The 20,102-nt window shown below is 37.2% G+C and overlaps 2 protein-coding genes across 2 annotated transcripts in view; one reads left to right on the top strand and one right to left on the bottom strand.

Moving 5' to 3' along the window:
* The window catches only part of ano8b (anoctamin 8b), a 36,251-nt gene extending 34,564 nt beyond the window's left edge, over nucleotides 1-1,687 (bottom strand). Inside the window, exon 1 of the mRNA XM_056266535.1 lies at nucleotides 1,300-1,687. Coding sequence (XP_056122510.1) covers nucleotides 1,300-1,471 — 172 coding nt within the window. The 5' untranslated portion in view covers nucleotides 1,472-1,687. The remainder of the gene's footprint in view (nucleotides 1-1,299) is intronic.
* A 2,976-nt stretch (nucleotides 1,688-4,663) lies between these two features.
* The window catches only part of gtpbp3 (GTP binding protein 3, mitochondrial), a 17,572-nt gene continuing 2,133 nt past the window's right edge, over nucleotides 4,664-20,102 (top strand). Inside the window, exons 1-8 of the mRNA XM_056266508.1 lie at nucleotides 4,664-4,798; nucleotides 4,882-5,123; nucleotides 6,705-6,791; nucleotides 7,083-7,285; nucleotides 11,299-11,371; nucleotides 11,977-12,120; nucleotides 18,427-18,592; nucleotides 19,996-20,102. The exon at nucleotides 19,996-20,102 is cut by the window's right edge and continues 193 nt beyond it. Of these exons, the coding sequence (XP_056122483.1) occupies nucleotides 4,746-4,798; nucleotides 4,882-5,123; nucleotides 6,705-6,791; nucleotides 7,083-7,285; nucleotides 11,299-11,371; nucleotides 11,977-12,120; nucleotides 18,427-18,592; nucleotides 19,996-20,102 (1,075 nt within the window). The 5' untranslated portion in view covers nucleotides 4,664-4,745. The remainder of the gene's footprint in view (nucleotides 4,799-4,881; nucleotides 5,124-6,704; nucleotides 6,792-7,082; nucleotides 7,286-11,298; nucleotides 11,372-11,976; nucleotides 12,121-18,426; nucleotides 18,593-19,995) is intronic.

Raw genomic sequence — 20,102 nt, 5'->3', positions numbered from 1 at the left:
CTTTTGAACAAATTAGTTGAGAGAATGATTTAATGACTCAGTCATACAGACACTTGTCATCACCTACTGGTTTAACTATGTAACCTGCAGAAAAGGCTACTGAACAAATGAGCAGATGACTGACAGACTGACAACAAGCTAAGTTCCAAAAAGAAGCCAAAGCATCAAGCTTCGCATGTACGAAAAAAGACTCATCCACTCCAGGTGTTCGATTTCCTCGCTAGTAAGAAAAACCTGCTGAACACACTTTCAGGCAAAATAACAGAACTTTGCTGCCATTCATGAGAGAAAACACTAGGACTGGGACGATGCATCAACAACATCAATATAAAAATATGCCATGAACAGAAACAGCTAGTTTTCTGCCATGTCTTATAATGTGAGAGCCACACTGAACTGTATAATGTTAATAAATCCCATGTTAATCATGAGAAGTTTAATTTACTCAGAGACAAATCAATTTTACATTTTTAAAAATGAGTTGCGTTCATAACAATGAATCCACCGGAGCTTCCGTGGGTTCGAGCTGCTCAAACTGGTTATGATATAGAAGTATTTAAGCCATTTTTAGTTATTTAAAATATCTGATGGGTGAAATCAGACCTTGATTGGAGACTGTGTTGAATAGGCTATATATTGCACTAACGTTACTTATGTTGGGCTGAATTTAGGCTGGACTTAAGGCATGTTCACAGTCACTGAGGACTCTATGTAACAATAAAGATAAAGATATAGTTCTAAAAAATCATTCTAAATATCCACACCAACTATACAAACAGTGATAATAAAAGTCCCAATGCTGTTGGACAAAATATCAGCACTCTTGGAAATGCGTTCATTCAATCAGATTTGAACTAACTGTTGTATAATGGTTCACAACAAGCCACAATAAGAAGGCCGTCCAAGCATAAACAAACCCAAAAGCAGCAACAATGTTGCAAAACAGAAAATTGTTTCAGCCATAAAAGCGCCTCGGACAACCAGAACCTGCCCAAAGGCCCGTAGAAAATGGACTAATCGAGCGCAAAAAAGTAGCGCATGGCCCACAATATGTAGACTAAAGCTCGAGTCTCGCATTTGAAGTGATGCTGCCGCATGACCTTCTATAGGCCACACACACGTACATCAGCAGGGACAGTTGTATGTTTCGGGGAAGCACAATAGACGTAAGGGGCAGACAGCATAACAAAAGCGCCGCATTGTTCATTCTTCCCGAAGGATATGCCGTCTGTCCCTTATGCCAGCCTCACATCCACCTGTCCCGTCCATATTCGCCCTCACCGGATCCTCCACACTCACCCAAAACGCCCGCTGATGTGTGCTGAGAGGCAGCGCTGTGCTGCTGCTGCTCTGGCCGCTCCGCGTCCCCCTGCGCCCGGTGTCTGTGCCGCGAGCTCTCGCTGTCGCTGCTGCTGATGTTGATGTTGCTCGCCGAAGATGCAGCAGCGGTCGCCGTCGCGTCGGGCATCATGCTGCTGCTGTTTCAGCGGGGAAATGATGTAGAAATGGGGCGCAGTGTGTGTATACACACTGGCTGGGTTAAATGAAGGTGAGGGTGAAGTGAAGGTTGTTGTGAGTCATCCTGTTTGCAGCGGGATGCGAGGAGAGACTGACTGCGGCGTGAGGAGGAGTAGGCTACTATGGTGGAGGAGAGGAGGGACAAAGAAGAAGGGAAGATATACACCTCCTCTCTCCGTCTGTCTATGCTTTCAAATACTCTCAGTCTCAGATACAGACTACTCACACAGCCACCTTCTCAAGAGACATGCATTAGCTGGCTGACCTCAGCATGAGTGTATTGATGTATTGATTTATCAAACCTCAGCATTTAATATGTCAAAACTCTATCATTCTTTTGGGCTAAAGGTTTTTAGAGAAACTGTCTGACTTGTATGATATGAAATATATTATCACAATATTTACCTTCATTTGCCTAACTGTAAAATGTTTTTTTGAAATTGTAAATAAAACAAAGAATAGGCTGCTAATTTGACAAGAAAATACTATTTCAGTCTTTCTAACTTCACATTTAATTAAACCGGTTACTTGTCTTTTCTTTGTAATTCTGAAATTTACTAGCAATTTCTGATTGGAAATTGTTTAGGCCTATACACCATTTTTTTTCCAACTGAAACCTGCATATGTTATTAGTTATTAAGTAGCCTAAGTGAGAACAAATCATAATACATTTTTTAACTTAAATGCAGTAAATTGTGAAAATGAACACAATTTTGTTTTGTTTATATGAATGTTTATGCACGTAATTCGCTTTTAAATAGTCCAATTTAATATTACATAGTTTTATCTCATTTAAATGCTTTATAAAATAATAGCAAATGCTTTTAAAAATATTTTAGCATGTCACACCACAGAACATGTCAACCTGCTAAAGTATTTAAGTAATTTACAGTAAAACTGCTCTAATTACATCCTGGTCACATTTTTCCCTCTGTATTTCTGTGGGACTGAAATGAGACAGCCTGTCCGAAAGGATGAAGCAGGGTATTATTTATTAATTAATGCAAAAAATATCTTCCCAGCTGAATATTTCAGTATCAAAGTGATCTATTTTACCTCTCTCTGAACAAAAGAGCATAAGGCATATCCGTTTCTCCTACTAAGATAGATCTACTGTCCAAAGATATAATTGGGATATATATTATATTAACATTGACCAGTTTTAGTTTTTTTTTAATGCAGTTCTGCATTTAAACTTTTTTATAATGTAAGATATTCAAAAAAGTAAATGATAATAAAACACACGTGATCCAAGCATATATTATCTGTAAACTTCACACCACATTTTCAAATGATCTCATGAACACAGTTGATTCGGGTTGTACTAAATTATACTCTGAATTTTGATGAAAAAGATATTAATGTCATACACTGATAATCAAGTGTATAGAATGTAAAAAAAAGAAGGTATTAAAGATTTGATCATCAGATGAAATATAACCAGAGGTTTCTAGACCTTATTGCTTTCGAAAGCAATCCTCACTTGACATTAAACCAAGCAATAACTATATTTTGCTTACTCATCAAGCTCATTACTTAAACATGCACTCTTTACAACCTCGCCACCACCACCACAAAAAAAAAAAAAGAGAAATTATATAAAATAAAGCTATAAAGGTAAACACTGTGGAAGCGGCATTTTTGGTTGTTTGAACTATGGGTATATTACAGTATATGTTTGTTAAATATCCAAATTTGCAGTTCATTTAAATAGTTCTGCTATTTGAAAAATGTATTTTAAAGTGTACAAATATGACATGCTGTCTCTCAGTCTCAACTACAAGTCTTGAATGTAGTCTTAAAACTATACGTAATTGGAATTAGAAAATGCTGCATTAAATAAATCACACATTTTTAAGTCCCTGGTAACAGTATGGCAGCATCAACAGTCTACTACACTTCTCATTTTCTGTTCAATAAAACATAGGCTAAGAGTGAACTATTCCTGAGTGAACTATTCTTTTAAAGGTGCTGTAACTTTTCTACTAAAATGAATCCTTTTTTTAATGCCTGTGTGTGAAGGGGTTGTAATCACACATTAAAATGATCCACTTGTCGAGTTTTGCTATTACCTCTGAAGGCCAGTATTCCTATTTGTATGTGAAGTCTCCGGGTCGGATTTACCGCGAAATCCAACGGATGTGACGTGCATGCGCGCTCCCGAGCCTCTCTCCTTATATACAGTCTATTGTAGACGGTCAGGGAGTTACGTCCGGTTAAAGGTGCACGTTTTTCGGCTTATATCTCAGTCAATCTTTGATCAATATTCCCAAGACTCTAATCGTTCGTAGTGCTGGACGGGGCCTTTCGAACGAGCCCACCCCCGAGGTCCAACTCGCCCGGCTCCCCGAGTTATAGCCGTTCGAAATCGGGGGTCCCAGCGAACGGGGATCCGGTAGGGGGCATCCCCGAGGCCCGCCACTCTAGCGTTCGGGCAAGGGTTCCCCTGGGACCTCCTCCCCCGAATTTGAGCTCTCTGGGTCTTTGCGTTCCAGAGATACGAGCGATTTTCTTCTGAAATCGTGACGTCACCGGCGTCCGCAATTTTGCAGCGCGCCCGATGGTTTTCTGCTAATATCTCCGCGAAAACACCACCAAAAATTATGGAACTTATATGGTTCTTTTCAGCTCGACTAGATGGTCCCAACGAGCTCGGTGCTCGCTGAATCCGTCTAGTATTCGCCGAGATATTTGCGTAATAGACGGTATTGTCTATGAGTTCGAGCACGAGCGCTCTTGTAAAATTTGGTTGCAATCTGAAACATCACCACTAGAGGCCGCTAAAAGTTACATAGAGCACCTTTAATAATACGTTATAAAACTATACATTAAGGCTAATCAAATCAACAAACTTGTTGATAAATATAATTTTAGATTAAATATGCCACACTCAAAGACATTGCTGAGACTAACTGGAACTATATTGAATTTATGATAAGTGAATTTAACAATTCAATAGATGTATGAGTAGTTGAATAGATCCTGTCAGTAGTGTCACACGGAGAGAATTGTAGGGCGCACAAGGGGAGAGACTTTTATTTGATTGACAGTGAAGCTGGCGAATGGCAAGCATCTTTACTCGCACGTATAACGACACGGACCAATGAAATTTGCCTGAACGGGATCAATAACTGACCGCTAGGAAAATAATGCTCACGTGGAGCGACTTGGTAACTAAACTAAACAATGTTTCACACGGGTTATTGATATACTAAACGTATATTAACATGCACTTTGTTAGCGGTTGGAGAAGAAGTGCCGCTGTCATAACTGCTATAAGGTCTCTTGCATCTACTCATGACCCATTTAGGGTTTCTATTACTTTAATACGCACAGTAAACATGACTGGTTTGTGTTGGACAGATCTCTTACAGTGAAGAGGCTCTTGTGTTCTGCCGGGTCGGAGGATGACACTATCTTCGCCGTGTCGTCGGGTCAGGGCAGGTGTGGGGTGGCGGTGGTCCGGATCAGTGGTCCGGCATCAGCACACGCTGTCCGGAGTCTGACCCGAGGTTTCCCCGCAGCTCGGGTCGCCAGCCTCCGCAGCATCGCTCACCCGCAGACCAGAGAGTTGCTGGACCGCGGTCTGGTCCTGTGGTTTCCAGGTCTGATGACCAGTTTTAAACACAGAAAATAGCCTGTTTTTTTTCCACATGATCTTGTTAATACCTTCAGTCTAATATGGGTGATTCTTCATTTAATGGGATCAGGGTGGCTGTAAAGAAAAAGACAACAAAAAAGTCATTATAGTCTTAAGTTCTATTCCAAAAATATAAATAATTTCATTACTTTCACCTTCATGTCGTTCCAAACCCGTAAGACTTCCACTCATCTTCAGATCACAAATGAAGATCTTTTTGATGAAATCTGAGAGCTTCTGTCCCTCCATTGACAGCTACGCAACTACCGATTTGATGCTTCAAAAAGTTCATAAAGAGATTGTAAAACTAATCCATATGAATTGAGTCCAAATTTTCTGAAGAGACAAGATCACTTTATATGATTTACAGATTTAATTTAGCCTTGTATTCCCATATAGACATACGCTCGCATCAGCGCGTCAAGCAGGTTCGGGTGAGCTTATGTTTATGTTCGCTGACCAATATTTATATGTGGATAAAAGATTAAATTCAATCTGTTCATTATATAAAGTGATCGTATATCTCTTCAGAAAATTTGGACTAAACCACTCAATTCATATTCGTTTTAGTTTTTACGATCTCTTTATGAACTTTTTCAAGCATCAAGTCAAAGTGGTTGCGTATTCATATTTATGCATTATGATCTAAAGAGCTTTATTAGGTGTTAATTATATTTCAATTAAAATGATAATTTAGAAAAAAAAATCCATTCACATTTGAAATACATACAACAATCAATAAAATAATATTAAAAAACGCAATAGAAAAATGTAAAAATGTTTGTTCAACTTTTTCTATAAAAACTCACACCTAATTTAAAATCTACACCCTCATACTTTATGCCAAAATTCGTTTGTAGGTTGATCAAGATTTATTACAGGGCATGTGATAAATGTGTTAATGTTGTTGAAACATAGATTAAAGAAGTTTAAAGACTGCACTTAGTGACAAGTCCCCTAACTGAAGAATTAATACAGAATATATATTTATGAAAATGCAGAGTTTTATGAAACCTACACTACCATTCAATTGTTTGTGGTTTATTTGATCAAAATATGTGTAAAATAAACATTTTCTATTTTTATTTTAAAATCTAATTTATTCCTGTGATCAAAGCTGAATTTTCAGCATCATAACTCCAGTCTTCAGTGTCACATGATCCTTTAGAAATCACTCTAACATGATGATCTGATGCTCAAGAAACATTTATGATTATGATCATCAATGCTGAAAACTGTTGTGCTGCTTAAATATTTATGTGGAAACAGTAATCAAAATCTTTTTTCAGGATTCTTTGATGAATAGGTTCAAAAGCACAGCAGTTAATCGAGACAGAAAATATTTTATAACATTATAAATGTCTCTATTGTCACTTTTGATCAATTTAATGCATCCTTGCTAAATAAAAGTATACATTTTTTTTTTTTTTAAAACAACAACCCTAAAACCACTGAATGGTAGAATATATTAAAATTACTGTTACTACAATATACAAATTGGGTATTATTCCTACCAAGACATATTTCACTCTTTTTGCTCTTTCAGGTCCTGGTAGTTTCACGGGAGAGGACAGTGCAGAGTTTCACATTCACGGGGGTCCTGCTGTCATTAGTGGAGTCTTACAGGCGCTTGGTATGTTTAAGAAAGGTCAACCATTATTGTCCCACAAACAGATGACAGCTAGTTGTTGAGTCACCATTTTAACACTAGATGGCAGCATCTGTTTTCTATCTAGCTTCAAATCTAGCTTTATATTTCTGATGCATTTACTCATAAAATTGTCATTTCATGAGAAATAGCACTTTATGTACTCATAGCCTTTATCTTAATTGTAACTTAAATGTCTTTAAGTAGTGCTGTGGAAGAGGCTGCTTTCTAAAGTTCATTTTATTTAAAAGATGTCTTGTTTTGTGTGTGTTTCAGGGAGTTTGCCAGGGCTGCGGCCTGCAGAGGCGGGTGAGTTTACCCGACGGGCGTTCTTTGCTGGAAAGTTGGACCTTACTGAAGTAGAGGGTCTAGGTGACCTGATCCATGCAGAGACAGAAGCACAGAGGCGACAGGCTCTCCGACAAATGGCGGGAGACCTGGGCCGCATTTACCAAGACTGGAGAGTTCGGCTTAAACGAGTAAGAAAAGGATTGATCAGGGTATAACTTATATTTTGAGAACTTCTTTATGTCCCCATATTTTATGTCATCTGACCCCCAAATTAACATAGTTCTCCACGGGCCAAAATGGCACCTTTGTGCAAAAATATTGCAGCGACATCCTAAATTGCTTTAACATGTTTATCAGTAAGAGGACAGGAAATTCCAGACAGATGCTATATACATGCATAATGTGGGAACTGTTTAGTGGTGTACGTGTTTGATGGTTTCCTAATGGTTAGGAAACAGTGCTACAAACAAAAACTTCTGGGTTTTGTGAGCAGAACACTTAAAATTGCTCCAGGGGAACCGTCCCTGACTTCCTGCAGTTAGTGCACGGTATAACGCTTTATACTTAAAAAATGTAAAATACAGGGTTTCTGTGAGTCTTAAAAAGTCTTAATTCGCCCTTACACACATTACAGGCTTAAAAAGGTCTCAAATCAGAGCAGAAAGTCTTAGATTTGTAAATTCATGCCATTCAATTTTTCATGCATTGCAAAAAATGTATATCTTCCTCAGTATATTTGTCCTGTTTTCCAATACAAATATCTAAAGAACTTTAAATCAAGATACATTTACTTGAGATGCACATTCAAAATGAAGTCTGAACAAAATCAATTGATCAATTTTACAGTAAACAAGACTGTCGGTTTGTATCTCGAGTAAATGCATCTTGATTTAAGAATCTTTAGACATTTGCACTGAAAACAAGACAAAAATACTGAGGAAGAACATCACTTTTTTTGCAGTGCGTTCAGAAAATACAGTAGAAGATCGCTCCATATTCCAGTGGTTGGGAGCAGAGGAATCAAGCGACTTTTTTAAATTTATTTTTAAGTAATGATATCTGTTGGAAGTTGTATTTTCAATCTTCTTCTGAACTTTCCCTTCAATAGATTACTGCAAATTTCTTTACTTGGTCTTAAAAATGTCTTAAATTTACCTTTATAAAACCCACAGAATCCCTGAAAATAAGTTGGATGTGCACTACTGTTCAAAAGTGTTTGGGGTCAGTAAGATTATTTTTTTAATTAATGCTTTTATTCAGCAAAGATGTATTAAATTATTCAAAAGGGGCAGTGAAAACATTTTTAATGTTAAAAAAAATTTAATTTCAATTAAATGCTGTTCTTTTGAACTTTATATTTATAAAAGAATCCTGAAGAAATGCATCATGGTTTTCACAAAAATGGGTCACAACTGTTTTCAACATCTGATAATAATCACAAATGTTTCTTGAGCATCAGATCATCATATTAGAATGATTTCTGAAGGATCATGTGACACTGAAGACTGGAGTAATGATGCTGAAAATTAATCACTGGAATAAATTACATTTTAAAATATATTAAAACAGTTATTTTAAATTGTACTTAAAATTTAACAGTATTATTGTTTTTCCTGTAATTTGGATCAAATAACTGAGTATTTACTTATTAATACTGAGCATAAGAGACTTATTTTCCAAAAACATTTTAAAAAAATCTCGCGACCCCAAACTTTTGGACAATAGTGTACGATTTTCACCTAGTGGATTATAAAACGGATTAAAAAAATCCCATAGATTTACATTGAAGGAGGGAACCAAGTCAAATCTACAGAACAGAATATCAGAGAACTATATCAGTTACAGTCAATGGTTACACCCCATATTTATAGCATCAAATAACTAACTAAAACCAAACTTATTGAAAAACAAACACATACTTCAGCATGATAAGAACTCTCTAAAATGACTCAAACCATCTTCGGAAAATAATTATTTGAAGAGTAATTTTTTGTAACTTGGGAGTTTTTTTATTTGGCTCGTGTCCCATTCGATTACATGGAGAGGGCGGGGCTTTGTGACCTATACTGGAGCCAGCCACAAGGGGGCGATCAAAATGTTTTGGCTTCACTTTTCAGGACGTGTGCTGCACACTTGACTTGGACCAATAAGCAACCACCCAAAACACCCTAGCAACTGTATAGCAACATGTCAACAACCAATGAGAATCTGTGAGGAACAAAGCACTCAGTTTTCTCATTCTTCACCTCATATTTGTACAGCATGAAATAAATGCAGTTTGATTGATACATTGGAGAACCTCCAACTAAACGAGTTAAAAAATATGCTATTTGGAAATAAGAAAAGTCCTTGTGTCTCTTTAGTGTGAGGAACAGAGGCAGAGTTGGCTGTTGTACATGATTTATAAGGCAATAGAACACTTGCAAGTGTGTTTATATGAGAGGTTATTCTTTTTTATTTAAGGTCTTTTAAATAATTACAGAATTTACTGCTAGATTGGGCAGTGTTGTCACTCTGTCACGGATGGTGTCCATCTATTGTTTGTGTGTAAGAGCGTGCTGATTGCAGACAGGACATCCTGAGCAGGGTGTGTGCCAAGCCGTCAGAGCCCTCAGGACCCAATGTGATGTTGGCTAATGGTTTGTGTGAAGACTCCTGGAAGGAGCTTTGTGGTCACAAGCACTTAATTTCAAGGAGGTATTTGTTTCCCCTCTATTTAATTCTGGAAATAAACATAGTTTTGGGATTTTCACAAATGTAAAACAAAGAAAAGTTGTGTTGTAAAATGAATAGGAAAAATTCTTAAAATTCTGCAATATTTCTACACCAGTAATCATACAAGCAAATTTGTGTCAGATGTTCTTGCTTCCATTGAGTCAAGTCAAGTCATCCTCATTTATATAGCGCTTTTAACAATGTAGATTGTTTCAAAGCAGCTTTACAGAGATAAACTTAATATAATTTGAGGTAACAGAGATTGGTTTGGTTTTATAGCGGTTCTTGAATAATGTTATTTTCCAGCTAAAGTTAGTTTTGATTGGTTCACTTCCGGTGAAATGATTATTAAATTAGGGGCCGCTAAGATGACACCGTTCTCTCTAAACGCTGATGGCGTTCACATGCGCATTAAGAATTGATTCTATAGTTATGTGCGTTTGAATATATGTGCGCAGGTTTGTAATTCCCTACAAACCATGCCTAAACAAACTACTTGTCTTGCCTATAAATTTTGATACAGAATTTTATTTTATCACTTCGGGGTTGGTAAGTGAACCCTAATTTCAGTGGAGCACAATATGCTCTTTGGATCATTCTCAAAATATGCTGGATAACATGATCATCATGTTTTGAACTTGTGGAGCTCATGCAGCTGCTTTTATTAAAACAAAACAGTGACGTATTAAATACTAAGATGGTCTGATAATCATGGTAGTTTCTCAGACTTTTTCACTTAAATTATGTCGAAAATGTCTATAATGAGACATTATATTCCTCAAATTAGATTTTTGAGGTCAGTAAGTTTAACATTTTTTTATTTTTAAAAATGTAAATAAATATTTTTTAAAGTCTTATGTTGTCCAAGACTGCATTTATTTGATCAAAAATAGCAAAAAATAAAAGTAGTAATATTGTGAAATATTATTATGATTTAAAAGAAACGTTTTTTTTTTTTCCTATATTTTAAAATGTAATTTATTCCAATGATGGCAAAGCTGAATTTTCAGCATTATTACTCCAGTCTTCAGTGTCACATGATCCTTCAGAAATCACTCTAATATGATGATTTGATGCTTAAGAGACATTTTGTCTTATCAATGTTGAAAACAGTATGTGCTGCTTAATATTTGTGTGTAAACCTTGATACATGTTTTATTTGATTAGTTCTTTTTTTTTTTAAAGAACAGCATATTTGAAATAAAAATCTTTTGTTACAATAAATGTCTCTTTTGGTCAAACTGATGCATCCTTGCTGAATACAAGAATTAATTTCTTTCCAAAATCACAAAAATTAAAACTAATTTAAAAAAGAAAAAATCTTACTGACCCCAAACTTTTGAATGGTAGTGCAAGTTACTTAACATCAACTTTGCTAAATATCTAGCTAGTTTATTGAACTGTTGTCCTAGCATTAGTGAACCTCTAAACTACAATCTGTGGAATTATGACTCAGTTGTTGTATGTGATTGTGTTTTCAATCTAGTGCCTGGCGCACGTGGAGGCATTCATCGACTTCAGTGACGATGAACTCATAGAGGACGGAATCTTAAATGACGGTAAGTCTCCTCAAATGGATTGGTTAAAACACTGATTCATTTCCAGAATGTTTTGTGAGACTTTCCTGTTAGTATTGACCTCAGAGAAACCGCAGCAACTGTTGAGAAAGGATCAAAACCATTGAATGTCGCATTGAGAGGCCATATAGAGACACAGTCGTTGTGCCTGAAGAATACTGCATGTACAGTTATTGTCCCTGCCATCATTTGTACAACGTTACTCAGATGTTTAAGTGTTATATCTATATTTCTCTGGAGAATTGAGGGATTCTTTGTGCGTCAAGGAACAATCCTGTCACAGACCATCTCCTTCCTCTGAGAGTTACAGACGGGCTGTAAAGCCACTGATAGAGGTCATGAAAAATATCCTTTCCCCTCCACTGACACACTTCTAGTGTGCAAAAGCTCTGTGAATTTCTACATGTTCAGTATAAATTATGTTTTATCCATGTCCTTTAAAGTTTAAAGCCCTTATGTTAATTTAAACATTGCATTTCAGTTTACAAAATGTAATATTACAACATCAATTTGATAAATTAGTTAGAGATGTTTGGATGTTGTTTTTCAACCCTGATACATTGAACTGAGTGTTTTGTCTGCTGCAGTGGACACAGCTGTTCGGCAGCTGCAGACAGATATGGAAAATCATCTTTCAGATCAGCGGAGAGGAGAGCGCCTGCGCAGCGGTGTTCAGGTGGTCATCGCCGGAAGCACCAACGCGGGCAAGAGCAGCCTGCTCAACATGCTCAGTAAGATCAGACATCGGACATCATGTCAAATATAAGTGTTAAGTTAAATTCTTGCTTCAGGCAGATCAGTGCTTCCCAACGGAGTTGGCTTCAGGCCCCAGATTTTACATTTGATATCATGTGTGTGTGATGACCCAACAGCAGCACATTATCATACAAAGGTAAAAAATTAAAATCTATAAATTCACACACGGAAATGTATTTATTGAAATATAAATAATATATGAATAATGATATACAGTGAGGAAAATAAGTATTTGAACACCCTGCTATTTTGCAAGTTCTCCCACTTGGAAATCATGGAGGGGTCTGAAATTGTCATCGTAGGTGCATGTCCACTGTGAGAGACATAATCTAAAAAAAAAAATCCAGAAATCACAATGTATGATTGTTTAACTATTTATTTGTATGATACAGCTGCAAATAAGTATTTGAACACCTGAGAAAATCAATGTTAATATTTGGTACAGTAGCCTTTGTTTGCAATTACAGAGGTCAAACGTTTCCTGTAGTTTTTCACCAGGTTTGCACACACTGCAGGAGGGATTTTGGCCCACTCCTCCACACAGATCTTCTCTAGATCAGTCAGGTTTCTGGGCTGTCGCTGAGAAACACGGAGTTTGAGCTCCCTCCAAAGATTCTCTATTGGGTTTAGGTCTGGAGACTGGCTAGGCCACGCCAGAACCTTGAGATGCTTCTTACAGAGCCACTCCTTGGTTATCCTGGCTGTGTGCTTCTGGTCATTGTCATGTTGGAAGACCCAGCCTCGACCCATCTTCAATGCTCTAACTGAGGGAAGGAGGTTGTTCCCCAAAATCTCGCAATACATGGCCCCGGTCATCCTCTCCTTAATACAGTGCAGTCGCCCTGTCCCATGTGCAGAAAAACACCCCCAAAGCATGATGCTACCACCCCCATGCTTCACAGTAGGGATGGTGTTCTTGGGATGGTACTCATCATTCTTCTTCCTCCAAACACGCTTAGTGGAATTATGACCAAAAAGTTCTATTTTGGTGTCATCTGACCACATGACTTTCTCCCATGACTCCTCTGGATCATCCAAATGGTCATTGGCAAACTTAAGACGGGACTTGACATGTGCTGGTTTAAGCAGGGGAAGCTTCCGTGCCATGCATGATTTCAAACCATGACGTCTTAGTGTATTACCAACAGTAACCTTGGAAACGGTGGTCCCAGTTCTTTTCAGGTCATTGACCAGCTCCTCCCGTGTAGTTCTGGGCTGATTTCTCACCTTTCTTAGGATCATTGAGACCCCACACGAGGTGAGATCTTGCATGATCTCTTGTGTTTATGAGGATACTCGCCTAGATGGGCATTTTGGCATCATTTTGCGTGCATGTGTACGTTCAAGCACAAATAGAGGCGGAAGAGAGCTGGATTCGGTGTTTGCGTGCCGTCTGTTGCTCTGCGTGCCGTGCGCACAGAAAAACAGTGCGCGAGTTCCAAATTGAGCTCTATTTCGCGTCTTCTTGCACTCAAATGGCTTTAAATCGCTTGAATGTTTAAACTGAATGGTTAAACTTTGCAATTAATCTAAGAATCACGTGCGTTTCGAACCGTGGTGCCTGGTCAGTATGGATCAACTACGATTCCTATACTAGAGATCGCATATCCTGCTATGTGTGACTATCGCGGAGGCGCACATCGCGATACTCGATGCTAAAACGATATATTGTGCTGCCCTAATATGTATGTATTTTAATCCAGTAATTAAAGCACACTGTTTATCTTTGTTGCAAGTGAAACCGCATTTAATCTAGGTTGCATTTCCTTTTATCTTGCATAGGTTTGTTCAGGGTTTTTAATGTTAAGGGGATGTTTTAGCAACCTGACTATGCTAGCTTCTACCAAAACAACAGATGAGTTAGTTCCGAAGGCTTTTATTTCATGTACAGCCTTGGATGTTACACCAAAGGATATTAAACGTGTTTTCCCCTCCCTAAGGCCTTTTTGTTTGCTTAAAAACTATGCACCATTATATAATTAGTTGCAATTTTTAGTTTGGCATCACATTATATTTTATATTTTTTTTATTCAAATGCAGCCTTGGTGAGCAGCATAAAAGACTCCTTTTAAAAGCATGAAAAATTCTTACCATTTAGTTTTTTTTTTTCCAATTCATGGTTTTACTTTAAAATGGTTAAACACATTTTAGGGGCAAAAGTGTCTTATTGTCCTATGACAGAAGGTTATGATTGTGATAAATGCACTAATTATCATTCGCACTCATAAAGTGACACCGTACGGCCTTTAATGACGTTTATCTCTGACCTCTGACCTCTCCAGTAGCAGGGGGGATGTTTGGATATCTCCACACTTCCTGCCCCGAATTACCCCACATTCATCAGGCCTGTTATTGTGTGTTCTGCTGGAACGCTGACCGTCTGCTGCTGTCACTTCCTGTAGACTGTGAATTTAATTAAGCAATTTGTGAATTCTGTTAAAAGCTGAAAGCTTCAAATTTGATGATCATTTAACATGTTATGTATTTGAAGAATTGAGATTTGCAGTAAACGGCGTAGATGATTTTTTAAGATAAAAATGTTATGCTGATTTTAAGATTGATACGTTTTATAAACTCTTTAAGGAAGTTCACACAAAGAGCGCTTGAGCGAAACTGGCCTCTTCCTTCCAGTAGACATATGGAAATGTACTTTAATTCCAGACTAGACCAGAATGGCAAAAAATAGAACACGTTTCAGCACAGCAGTGAAACATTTCTTCAAACTTTCATCCGCTCAAAGAAACCGCAAAGCACAGCACTGGTTTATTGTGTTGATTTATCTGCTGTTATTTTGGTTCAGCGCTGAGCAGCAAAAAAACAAAGACAAAAGGACAAGAGTTGCTAAATGTGATTTATTTAAAGGTTATTTAATTCTAGACCGATCACAATTAACATGCCATTCAGAACAAGACAAAAGATCATTGGATAATGAAACCATTCTATGTTACAGCGCCTTGCTAATGAACGAAACACTTTTAAGGTTTAAAACAACAACTTGTTACCCAGTTACACTCACTAGTAGGGGTGGAACGGTACACAGAAGTCACGGTTCGGTTCATACCTCGGTTCAGACATCACGGTTCGGTACGATTTCGGTACAATGGAGGGAAAAGCAAAACAAAAATGCAGAAGGCATTCTATTTTTTAAATAAGTTTTATTAATAAAGGCATAGAACCAGTTTATTTGTAGTGCACTGACAATAGTTTTATATAATTCGTTTATTAATTAAATTAATAAAAAGACAAAAAGACCTTGCGATATGTTTGGTAATTGTACCTGAATTAATTTAAAATTAATTTGCTATATTTCAGATAAATATATTTGTTTTCCTTAATTTTAATTAACATTATTAATTAACAATGTAACATTATTCTCATCTGAATTATAAATAATTGATTTCTGTATAAAATAATATTACCATTAAAAATGCATTCGATTTTCTTTTTTAATCAATGTAGAATGTGTGAGATTAGTGCTCCGAGGACGAGAAATGAAAACCAATGCGATATGATGAATGTCTAAAAGATGGGACCCACAGACTGTTTTGAAATGTAGTTGGATAAATATGTTTTGCTTTTAAAAGTGTATGTGTGTGTGTGTGTGTGTGTGTGTGTGTGTGTGTGTGTGTGTGTGTGTGTGTGTGTGTGTGTGTGTGTGTGTGAGAGAGAGAGAGAGAGAGAGAGAGAGAGAGAGAGAGAGAGAGAGAGAGAGAGAGAGAGAGAGAGAGAGAGATTTTGGTTTGGTGACAGTTGTTACAGTTTGACAAGAGTTTACAGTGTGACAAAAGCACAATGTTGTGTTTTATTGCGAGTGTACACACATATAAGTAAACACTTTGCAGGTTTAATGATCTGTAAAATGACGGAGTATGTTTTTTATGTTTCCACTGTTCAATCGCGGCCGCGCCTCTCTCTCACACACACAAACACACACACTCCAGCATTGCAATCTTGACATCGCAGCCTGTTCATTATGCGGTCACACCAAACGCGAATAGAGCGTTAAATTCGCGTTTATCGCGTCTAGTTCGACGCTAGTCCAAAGCGAATAGGACGCGCATATAAAGCCAACGTTTGAAGGGAACGCGCGTTCAGAGCTAAGCCGATGGTACAGATAATGTGTCCTTAAAGAAACCCGCGTATCTAACAGTAGTTCCGCATTACATTAATTAGTTTTCACGCGAGTTTTATTTATTTTTATACCGTGTATTCTCCGTGTAAATTCGTGCACCGAACCGTGACGCCCGTACCGTTTCGGTTCGGTACGAATACATGTACCGTTCCACCCCTACTCACTAGACTACCGTTTGATAGCCAGCTAACATCCTCTTACGAGGACCATGCACAGATATCAGATTCTTCAACGATTTATGACCTTCGCATTATTGGGGTACTTTTAACGCAAGCATGCATACATTAAACTTATAAAGTAATATGAGCAAGGGTACTTGCCAAATAATGAAATAGACATAAAATATTAATAGCGGTATGTAAATATGTGACTATGCTGTATATACAAATAACTTGACGTTTTGTAAATATGTCTCTCTCAGGTTTATCAGCGAGCTGTATGATAAGCACATTTGTCTTACCTGAGATAAAGAATAGCATTTACTTTGTTCATAGCACACGGTAGCATCTGGATTGGGGTATTGGAGTAACAGTAACGTTAACGGGGGGTTGACCATTTTTTTCAGTGCTGTTAGGCATTACTTGTGCTCAAGGTCATGAGTTACACAAGTCCTTTTAGATATTTCTACACAAGTTTTTAAATAATACATGGAGTTGTTTACTCTGCAAAATCATGGTGACAGGGTTGACAAGTCTATGTCTTAAAAGAGAAGATATTTTAATTGTCAATTCAGAACCCACTACCTGAAATAATTTATTTTGACAGAATTCTGATTTATAGAATGATCCATTTTTAAGAGGATTTTATGATGGTAACAGTGTTGATGCATAACAACATATAAAAGGATATAACTTGTATTGAGAATTGAGGATGCAACTTAAAGTATTTGTAATAATACCTGTACACAGCATTTAAAAAATAAATAAATTATTTATCCTTTATTTTACCAGGTGATGTCCCATTGAGATATTCAAATCTCTTTTACAAGGGAGCCCTGGGCTAAATGCTAAACCCATGCATGATACATCAGATTATTGCAGCTTTTTGAGAAGATGTTTGTTATTGTGATTACTTATGAATGATCAAATTTAAATATTCATTTGGATGATGATTAAACAATTGAAAAAAAATCCATAGATTTAAACTAAAAGAGATACATTCATAATAGCATAGCTTTTGAAACTGACCAACAGGAGAGCATGTGTATGACGGTGACCTTACAATTTTACTTACAAGTTAAGACATTTAAAATCTTACTTGTTAAACCATTTTAGGCTTGGCCCATTTTCTTTCCCCAGGAGTGTATATCCGAGTGAAACGGCTTCTCGAACAAGGAAAAATGTTGGACAGGATTTGAAAGCAATTGATTGGATGGTTGTGGTTTGCTATTGCCGTTATGTCATGTGAGTGACGTGTTGTCTCGCCCTCACTCCGGTAAACATCATCAGAGAAGAGATGTCGCTGCAAGAGGAAGGAGATAAAAAAATAAAATAAAAAATATTTATAATATCGATTTCTTGATGACTTTAAGATGAACTGCGATTTATGTGGAATACATTTATAAAAATCAAATATAAAAATGGTGCACATCGACGTTTTATAAATTGTTCAAAGGAGCATTTTAGAAATGGTCGTATGTTCACATTTATGATCATTATACACGTCTTTTTACATTTCTTTATATTTTCTCCCTTAACTTTTGCTTCAAAAGTGGTGAACATTTTGTTTTTGTGCAACCCTTACAAATCTAGCTCCATTTTTAGGAGATGTCGCCTAGGGTTATCTCATCTAAAAAGTTGCATATGTTCCTGCTCATGCATCTTATCTGCCTTTCACCGTAACACTGGTCTGTTAGATGTTGCGTTTCCACAGGATATGAACTTTGTGTTGTTTTGTGTACTTCACATCACCACATTTAAATATAGTTGATCTTGGTTTTAAGTCTTGTGGAGCTCCCTTGGTAATACCCTCTGCCCTCCATCCTGAGAAATGAAGGACTTCTGAGAAGTCCAAGAACAAAACGTCTCACGGGCCCCCCAACATCTCTTGAACTAGTTAATCGTCCTTGTTGGTGCAACATGAGCATTGCTGTTCTTTGTTCTCCTTATTAGTTTCTGAACTAATTTCAGTTTCTTCTGCCACCGTGCAGCTCAGCGTCCTGCTGCCATAGTGTCTGCCACGGCCGGGACCACCAGAGATGTGGTGGAGGTCCCTCTGGACATCGGGGGCTATCCTGTGCTGCTGAGTGACACAGCAGGGTTACGGGACACCACAGACAGCGTGGAGCAGGAGGGCGTCCGGCGCGCCCGTCAGCGGTATGTATTTACGGACACGTGTGGGAAAATCAAGGTAGAATAAACAGTGGGGCATTTTTGCGCAAACAATCCAACGTGATGAATATCGCCATCCTAAAAATGGCCTGTAGAGGGGAAATATCTCTCAAGATTTTTTGCCACTCATTGTGCCTCGCGAGGAGAAACGATCGGTTTATTCACAGATTTAGATAAAGGTGTGTGGCAAATTTTTCACCATTGAATAAACATTGGAGATTATGCAATGCAAACATTATGTGTTTAGTTGCATAATGTTTGCTGACATAAAGAGTCGGTTTAGTTGTAGATCTAGTTATTATTTGGTGCAAGTGGCATTTATTTTAAAGCAAGATAGCATAAAAACACTTTTCAAGCAACATGTTACAAAAGAAGTTTCTTAGGCTTAACATAATAGATGGATGTCAAAATTGAACTCGCGGAAAACTGACAAAAAATTAGGGATAGATTATCCGTTTGACAGGACTTTTTTTTAACCGATATTCACACTTATTTACACTTATTTAAATAATAACTTAAACTTATTTGTATGCTTATTTTGTTTTTTTATTTGCATATTAACTCATATTTTTACAGCTATTCATTCTCAAGTGAGCAATGCATTCATTATATCAATCAAAAGTTTTGAATAATTGCGATTTTTTAAAAAGTTTTTGGAAGAAGTCTCTTGCTCACAAAGGCTGCATTTATTTGTTCAAAATCACAGTAAAAACAGCAATATTGTGAAAAATTATTGCAGTTTAAAATAACTGTTTTCTATTTGAATATATTTTAAAATGCAATTTTTTTCCTGTGATCAAAGCTTCATTTTGAGCATCATTACTCTAATCTTCAGTGTCACATGACCCGTCAGAAATCATTATAATATGCTGATGAATTATTCCAAACCTTTAACCGATAGTGTAGAATTGTAGACAAATCCCAAAACCAAAATTTATTGTGATCATTTAAGACGGAAAACAACATATTGATCATTATGAATTATTGTATGTAATCCAATAATATATCGCTATATCAAGTTTATTCGTTTTATTATTGTCAAATGAATGTTTAGTTTTTAAAATTACAAATTAGAGCCAATTATCATATGAAAAATAAAGTTAATTCTATAAAACGTTTTAGCATAAATTGTTTCCGGATAGTCCGGAAAACATTGTTATGCCCATCTAAAAGTGTCCAAATACTGTTTGCCATCCCTGCATATATTAGGCCTCATCACATTTTACCTTTGTTTGTTGTGATGAATGACTGTGCAGTATGCTGTGATTTATTAAAGAGATGGCATACACAGGAAGTGGCCACTTTGTTTCTACGAGGTCAAAGGTTGTAAGATGCTGACCAGGCTCAGGAAACAGGCTTAAGAAATGACCTTCCTCTGCTGCCCACAGGGTGGAGCAGGCAGATCTGTCTCTGGTGGTCGTCGACTTGACGCAGCTTCCTTCTGAGCCCCAGCTAGTGCCTGTCTTCCTCAGTGGACACTTGAAGAACATCCTGG

The sequence above is a fragment of the Rhinichthys klamathensis genome, unplaced genomic scaffold, assembly GCF_029890125.1.
Source record: "Rhinichthys klamathensis goyatoka isolate OS25496 unplaced genomic scaffold, OSU_Roscu_1.1 h1tg000249l_1, whole genome shotgun sequence".
NCBI lineage: Eukaryota > Metazoa > Chordata > Actinopteri > Cypriniformes > Leuciscidae > Rhinichthys > Rhinichthys klamathensis.
Note: the sequence above shows the minus strand (reverse complement) of the source record. Positions and strands in the feature narration are given on the sequence as shown.